Here is an 8,399-nt window from a genome sequence, read left to right on the forward strand (position 1 = left end):
ACTTAAATATAGAAATTATACATCATGCACTTACTTGTTGGTTTGGTAAGATATTTTATATGCTTTATTAATTATTTAAATGTTATAATGATCTACATCCTGATGTGTATTAACCAATCATTAGGTTTTTGTATTGTGATTGAAAATCATTGAAGAGACACACATATCTACCATTTGTCATTGTAATAAAGTGTTCATTTGTTCTACTTACCAACAAAAAAGTAACATACGAGAAGAATGGACAAATGATAGAGCTCTTCTTCAATCAAACCTGTAGTGAAGTCTATATAAATGCAGTAGTTCTTTCTCCAGCTATCAAGTTTGATTAGAGACCAGTCTTTGGTGCTGAATAGAAAATCACAGCTAGTACCTGAGTGGCAGCCAGGATTATACAATAATTTGTTTAGACACAATAATGCATGAGAAGTACTACACAACACGTGGCCTACGTTATATAACAACTACAGTTTAAACCCTGATGTGATGTGGCCAATCATCTGCCAGCAGACCTGATGGTATGAGGGTAGGGTTATGGTCCTTTCGACATGCCATTGTTTTCCGTGTCCTCCAACTCCTTGCTCTGATTATCCTTGGCTTGGATGTAGCGACGCACCTTTTGCAACAGTGGGTCATTACGATCTTCAACTCTGCAAAGGAGTAAAGGGTATTTGAGTCTTTAGAATATAAAGCCTATAGTATATATGGAAGGGATTGGGAAATTAATATTTACACAATCGCCCCACAAAAGACACCATAGATACTGGACTTTTTTCTCTTTAAATTAGTATAAGTATCTTTATTTTAAAGCAGGTAAAATACATTGAAACATAAAGAACATTTCAGACAGTGCATGTTTTTCCTTTTTCCAGTATGTGCACTACATTTTTCACTAAAACCATATGAGCCAAGCACTCTCCTTGTCTTACCGTAAGTACCATCGCTCCCCCAGGCCGTAGAGCAGGCCACACACCCCCAGCCGGGGCCACAGGCAACGGGGCAGTCTCCTCTCCAACATCAGGGTGGTGGCCACCACCTACACACAGACAGAAGGACTGTTATTTATTTGACTTATTCCTCCCTTCCCCCACTTTTGTCAAACATAACATCCCCTGGAAATCCCAGTCAAAAAAACTCCGCCCCTCTCCCCAGGGGTATGCTGACCAGTTGGCCTCGCCTATGAGGAATTTCCTCTCAGCCACTTGTCAACCAGCGACACAGCAAACGCTCATTATGGTTTTAAGCAACACTGTCTAGACAGTGTGTGTGTGTGTCACCTGTGTCCGCCAGAGCTCTTCCTTCTCCTGGGATACTCTCCAGTGTGTGTCACTCATCATGGCTATCAGAAGGTTGATCAACAATGTGCATAAGGTCAGAGACAAGGTGCAGTGTAGCACAAAGACAATAGGGGCAATTTTAATGGTCTGGTCCACTGGCAGGTCAATGAGACCCACACTCAGCTCGAACAAGGAGAACAGAGTGATGGGGTAGGAGCGGTACTGAGGGAGGGAGCCTTGCAGCTGAGTCATGTACACCATCCACAGAGCTGGGAGAGAAAACAACCAGGGGTTCAATTCAGTTGTCAGCAGTTTGATCATTTAAACATGAATATTTGCTGGTGCCGTCTTTGTTCAACAGAGTATACTCACAGGTGGAAAACCCTATGAGCATGATGAAGCTCAGCCACATGAACTTGGTCAGGTCTCCAAATATAATCTAGGAGGAAATGAGACAAAACACCACAGCAAAAAGTAAAATCTGGGAATCAAAACAACAAAATCTCTCTCAATGGTGACTTAATGCAAATGTTTGCCCTTACATACCTTCTGTATCACAATGACATAAGGCCCCAGCATTGGAAACCCTCGGGCAAAGAACAGTACATTACTCCAGGCAAGCACCAGACAAATTGCCATTACATCTGTCTCTCTCTTCACTCCACAGAGCCTGAACACACACAGAAGTACCACCAGGCAGGCAAAGGTAATACTGGGGAGCAAACACAGGTCATACTCTGGTTATAAAGGCTCCTTAGACATGACATAACACATTATTAGGCAGGCGCCTAGGCAGTTTACAAAGGCTACATAGGCAGCAGGTACCAATACTGACTTACAGAATGACATGGAAAGGCCCCCCTAGAGCCGTCTGTCCAAAGTATTTCTTTGCCCCCACTCTTAGCATATCTGGGATCTGCAGGATTTTGAATAGTATAGATTATCATAGAAAACATAGAAATCAAATGTACAGTTTAAATATGTGACATAAAATGACTGTGTTTTACCTCAAGTAGCAGATTAACCAGGGCTCAAATGATTGCATTTTACCACAAGTAGCAGAATAACCAGGGCTCAAATGACTGTTTTACCTCAAGTAGCAGAATAACCAGGGCTCAAATGACTGTGTTTCACCTCAAGTAGCAGAATAACCAGGGCTCAAATTATTGTGTTTTACCTCAAGTAGCAGAATAACCAGGGCTCCCACAACGCTGATAATCTCTCCTGCCAGACGCAGGGTGTCACCATAGGTTACATAACTCTCCTAAAAAGAGATGTGGATTATAAAGGGTTAATATGAATCCCTCAGATGGAGGTCTGTATAAACACTCTCATACATATGTAGAGGCCTTGATGTCTCACCGATAGAGTTTTCTGCACGCGGGTGGTTTTGTCCATTGCATCATCAGTGTAATTCTCCGGAGCGTCCTTTAGAGGGCGATTCATACAACACAGAGTGAAGATCCCGATGTACAGAAGGTACAGGAGCAGCAAAAACCTGTTCACAACACAAACACAACATGTACATATACAGAATATAGGAACATCACTAAGTTATAAATACAGTTGTGCTCAAAAGTTTGCATACCCTTGGAGAATTGGTAATATATTTAACATTTGTAAAGAAAACATGAATGAGCAGGCAAAACATGTCTTTTATTTCTTATGGGATTCACATCCAACTGTAGGTCATAACAGAATGGCACAATCATAAAACAAAACATAGCAACAAATGAATAAATGAACTGACCCCTGTTCAAAAGTCTGCATACCCTTAGTTCTTAATACTGTGCGTTGCCCCCTTTAGCATCGATGACAGCGTGCAGTCTTTTGTAATAGTTGGCTATGAGGTCCTGAATTCTTGCAGGTGGTATAGCTGTCCATTCGTCTTGGCAAAATGCCTCCAGGTCATACAAAGTCTTTGGTTGTCCTGCAATAATCGCACGTGTGAGATCTCCCCAGAGTGGCTCTATGATTTTAAGGTCAGGAGACTGTGATGGTCACTCCAGAACCTTCACCTGTTTCTGCTGTAACCACTGGAGGGTCAACTTGGCCTTGTACTTAGGGTCATTGTTGTGCTGGAAAGTTCAAGAGAGTCCCATGTGCAGCTTTTGTGCAGAAGACGTGAAAATTGATGGCATGATGAATGCAGCATGTTATCAGAAAATACTGGCAGACAATTTGCAAAGATTCCCTGTACCTTTAGAGCTCACACACCCCCAAAACATCCGTGAGCCCCCACCATGCTTCACAGTGGGGATGGTGTTCTCTTCACTATAGGCCATGTTGACCCCTCTCCAAACATAGTGTTTATGGTTGTGACCATAAAGCTCTATTTTGGTCTCATCACTCCAAATTACAGTGTGCCAGAAGTTGTGAGGTGTGTCAAGGTGTTGTCGGGCATATTGTAACTTTTTTTGTGGCATTGGCACAGTAAAGGCTTTTTTCTGGCAACACGACCATGCAGCTCATATTTGTTCAAGTATTGTCGTATTGTGCTCCTTTAAACAACCACACCGTCTTTTTCTAGAGCAGCTTGTATCTCTCCTGAGGTTACCTGTGGGTTTTTCTTTGTATCCCAAATAATTATTCTGGTTTTGGGTGAAATCTTTCTTGGTCTACCTGACCCTGGCTTGGTATCAAGAGATCCCTGAACTTTCCACTACTTAATAAGTGATTGAACAGTATGGACTGGCATTTGCAAGGCTTTGGAGATCTTTTTATATCTTTTTCCATCTTTATAAAGTTCCATTACCTTGTTACGCAGGTTTTTGACAGTTCTTTTCTGCTCATCATGGTTCAGTATCTAACCTGCTCTGTGCATCCATGTGAGAGCCAACAATCTCATTGACTATTTATACACAGACACTAATTGCAATTTATAAAGCTACAGATGTGGGAAATTCACCTTTAATTGCCATTTTCACCTGCGTGTGTCACCTTGTGTGTCTGTAACAAGGCCAAACATTCAAGAATATGTAAACTTTTGATCAGGGCCATTTGGGTGATTTTTGTTATCATTATCATTTAATAAGGAGCCAAATCACTATGTGATAATAAATGGCTTCATATGATCACTATCCGTAAATAAAAACTTTTTTTGCATGATCAGTCATCTTTTCAAAATCAATGCCAAAATTTCACAATATCTACCAGGGTATGCAAACTTTTGAGCACAACTGAATATATTTATTTCTTTGTGTGTCTGAGTACAATATATGTGGTTACCTAAAGTAATGTTTCCCATAGAGGTTCCACTTTATACTGACCAACTGCTTAACTGGAGTCACCTCCAGTATTCCCCTTGCCTAAGGGAGAAGAACATCATCATCATCAAAACAATAATGAATCAAATTCAGTGCTTCAACAGCTACCCAACCCCACAGTACAAGTAACAAGATCATCATCATCAGTTTCTCTGTAGTGTAAATTTAATTGCATTGTATCATGTCTGTGTATTATACTGTCCTTCAATATATTTTATTGTACCTCTCTCCTCTGGCTGCCAACAATGAGCTCCAGTACAGAGAGCTTGTCAGCCCAGGAGTCAATCTCTTCAAGATCATAAAGGTTTGAGGTCAGGGGTCCCATGTTCCATTGAACAAGTCGTCTTCGGTTGACCAGGTGCTGGAATACCTGGGAGAGATAAAAACACATCAATCTAAAAGTCTAGCTCAGTTAATTTGTAGATAATTACACTCTACTGTAGTGTTATTTAAACATGGAAGGGATTCCTCTGTCCATCCTCACCACAAGGTTGCCCTTCTTGGCGGCCATTTTGATGGGTGTTAAGCCGTTGAAGTTAGGCACCATGTCCAGTGGCACAGCATGGTCTAATTTAAGGTCATATGAAAACAACATATCCATCGTCTTGACTGCTAAAGACTTATTGGGCTGGAGGATCAAGATGTGTAGTACTGTATTACCTAGAGGGAGAGAAGAGTGATTTAACTGCAGAAGAGAAGGCAGAAGAAGGTGGGGATGAGAAGCTGAAACAGGAGTGTTCCATACCAATGGAGTCTTGGGCCCTGGTGCTAGCTCCGGCATTGATCACCAAGGAGATGATGTCTTTATTGCCCACACAGGCCGCAAATGACAGAATGTGCTCACCTGAAGTAAAGCAAATGGTATCAAACAACCTTATTTCCCAAATGCACTTCTCTCCTCCGTAGAGAACACTCACACTCCACTTACCATAGTAGAGCTGCCCTCCTGGCCTCTTCCTGAAGTACAGGCCTGTAACTCTGGGTGTGGTCACATCTGCCCCACGAGCAATCAAATGACGGACCAGGTTAATGTTCTGATTCACCACGGCCAAGTGAAGAGGAGTCATTCCTGAAAGAGATTGAGAGACCACACGGTTAAGTGATTAAAAAAGTGTCATGATAAGTGTTGGTTCTTCGCAGTGTGTGTGTGTGTGTGCGTGTGTGTATGCATTTACCATGGAAAAGATCGGATGTCATTGGGTCATTGATGAGTTCAGGTGCTCCTTCCATCAGAGCAACAGCAGCCTCCATGTTATCATACAGAACTGCTACATGCAGGGCAGTCTCACCCAGCGCACCTCTCTCAAAGACGTTTGTAGACGCACAGTCTAGAAGTTTCTTAATGCAACTAACATTGTTCTTTTTGGCCGCAAAGAAGAGAGGGATGTCATTTATCCTACAAGAGAGAGTGTTGGCAAGTTAATTTTATGTTTATAATAACAACCAGTATTTGTCCAAAACTGTTATGACCGTTTGGATATTCTCACAGTTTACTCTGCAGCAGAAATGTTTCATCCAGATTCAAGTCCAATCCTTTCCTGTTCTGGAGGTGGAATCTTAGCTGGCACCACCAATGGTTGAGCATCCCAACAGTAGATCTGGCTAGATGTTGGACCATTCTCTAATAGGGTAGGTTAATTTTAAATGGCTGGAGTGAATGTGTTACAAATGAGGGGTTAGAGTGGAAAAAGACAGGGAAAACAAAAATATACTACCATGAGTCTTAACATATATATCTATATTTTCCTGAATACGAATATAGCTATGTTTATATGTTCTCCTGTTACACAGACATTTTTGTATCCTATTGTCATTAAGCACATTTTTATAGCCACTGGTGTAGCAATTCTGAAAGGTCTAATTCTGAGACGTTTATAGGTATTGAAGAAATATATAAAATGTATTCTACAAGTTCGTTGAGCTTGTTGCTACGATCGGATTCTCATGTGGCCTTTCCACACTGCATTGGTCTGGGCTATAAGCCCCAGGCTATGGTGCAGTGTGAACACAACTAGAAGCTCTCCCACACACACCACACATACAAGTAACGGCACCTGCATTCATTTTCACCCACGCATCTCTCAATACTAAACTCCACAAATTCCACAATTACATTTTCATTTAATGAGAATAGTTTGATAGCTAGCCTTTAAGCTATATTTTCCACTGACGTTACTGAGGTGATATTATAATGTTGGCATTGGGTTTAGTACACCTTTTTATACAACATAGTTTGTCTGCCTTGCAATAAGTGTTACAAATAAAGGGTAAGCAACTCAATTGAACTGCGACATAAATAGTTATAGTAAGAAACAACTGGTGCGGATATTTTCGTGTTTCGCGAGCTGAGATTAATGCAGGTGGGATTGTGTACAGCGAAGAGAAGTGCTTAGTTCTAACTGTATGCACTTCGTTAAAATTCTGCAGTGTTGTACAACATATCTCCTGTGCTTTTGGTTGATTATCCAGTTTCTTTAAATATTTTGCTTAGTTTCTTTAATAAATAGTTGCCATATTTTGCTGAGTCATTTGAAAATGTGTCTAACCAGCATAATTTAAACATTGATGTATGAGATATTGGACTGAACTCTAAAAAACTCTAAAAACTGAGTTGAGACATTATCAAGAGTAAGAAATATGAGTGAAATATGAAATATGAGCCTTTTATTAAATGTTTATACTGATTTTCGTAATGCATTTTAGCCATCCATTGTTGGGGCCATGCTAATCTGACAAGTTATGTTATCTTTAACAAAACTATATATGAAAAAAAGAAAAGGTACAGGGGACCATTTTGAAGCACTGTAAATTAAAAAAATAAGGCTACACAATGAAGGTAAAATGTGTTAACATAAGAAAATTCATGTCAACTACATGATGATTCTGTAATGGGCACATACGTTGTTACTGTCAGCATAGTTTTTTAAAACAGTTTTGAAATTGTTTAAATTTGATTTGTTGTCACTAATTGTTAATTGCCCAGACTGAAAGCACTCTAAACCTACTATTTCCCAATCCTGCAGTAATTATTAAAATTGTTTCTACATTCTATTCCATAAAAGTTAAAAGGCAAATTCTTACCTTTACAGAAGACAACTGTTAATCCTCTACTCCTAATGACAGTTAAGAAATATACTACATGATATGTCAATAAACAGGCAACATCTGACCGATTTGAGGAAAATATATGGAATTCAAAGGAGGGAATCTTATATATGCAGACAAAACAGACATGAGAGAGGGAGGAGATTAAGGATATTTATTAGGTCAAGAAGAGGATGGATGAATAGAGAGAGAGAGAGGAGGGGTGCCCCCATGACAAATGTTCAGCACCTGCACCCACATGTACAGAATCGCTACATCATGACAGTCAACACTTTTTGGTCTTTATTCCCAGTGACCCGTTCATATAACTAGTTTGAAAGGTGCCAACCTTTTAGTTGTCTTAGCGCTGGTCAAGGACGTCACAGCCAAATAAAACAGGTTGCCCCAATCTTAAAAGCAGCCTAAATTGTACATGTACATATTTCATGGAGAGTCATATTCCTCCCCAACTCAGTTCACAAACTTGGTGGTTACCACAGAACTATAAGGCTGTTACAAGCAGTTTGGTGGTGTGTGCAAAACACCTCTATGTAAAAAGTTAATGAATGTGAATGAATGTTGATGTACATTAAAAAACCAGGCATGGACAGTCCATTAATAGATTATTTGGGGTTGAAGCTAGCATGTAGATAGCTATAGCTACAACACATTTTCTGCTATGTACAGTAAAATAAAATCTACTTATTATAAATCAATAACAAAACAAAATAATGTATTGCATAAGCATTCACCCTTTAGTCAATATTAGGTTGAG

The 8,399-nt window shown here is 40.1% G+C and overlaps 1 protein-coding gene across 2 annotated transcripts; it reads right to left on the minus strand.

The window, feature by feature from the left end:
* Positions 1 to 168: 168 nt before the first annotated feature.
* Positions 169 to 7,780, minus strand: LOC105019045 (transient receptor potential cation channel subfamily V member 5-like). Of its 2 annotated transcripts, none has more exons than XM_010884941.5 (16): positions 7,622 to 7,780; positions 6,028 to 6,161; positions 5,716 to 5,936; positions 5,469 to 5,609; positions 5,286 to 5,384; positions 5,025 to 5,200; positions 4,764 to 4,910; positions 4,503 to 4,582; positions 2,637 to 2,772; positions 2,452 to 2,538; positions 2,114 to 2,190; positions 1,821 to 1,986; positions 1,647 to 1,713; positions 1,275 to 1,543; positions 927 to 1,033; positions 169 to 647 (listed from the first exon to the last, which is right to left on the minus strand). In XM_010884941.5, the coding sequence occupies exons 2-16, from the start codon at positions 6,156 to 6,158 to the stop codon at positions 530 to 532; spliced, it is 2,022 nt and encodes a 673-aa protein (XP_010883243.2). In that variant the 5' UTR covers positions 6,159 to 6,161; positions 7,622 to 7,780; the 3' UTR covers positions 169 to 529. The 2 variants fall into 2 exon arrangements, with proteins under 2 accessions (XP_010883243.2, XP_010883241.2); XM_010884939.5 differs by having other exon boundaries at positions 6,028 to 6,188; positions 7,622 to 7,779.
* Between the last annotated feature and the right edge of the window lie 619 nt (positions 7,781 to 8,399).

This window comes from Esox lucius, chromosome 20 (assembly GCF_011004845.1).
Source record: "Esox lucius isolate fEsoLuc1 chromosome 20, fEsoLuc1.pri, whole genome shotgun sequence".
Classification (NCBI taxonomy): Eukaryota; Metazoa; Chordata; class Actinopteri; order Esociformes; family Esocidae; genus Esox; species Esox lucius.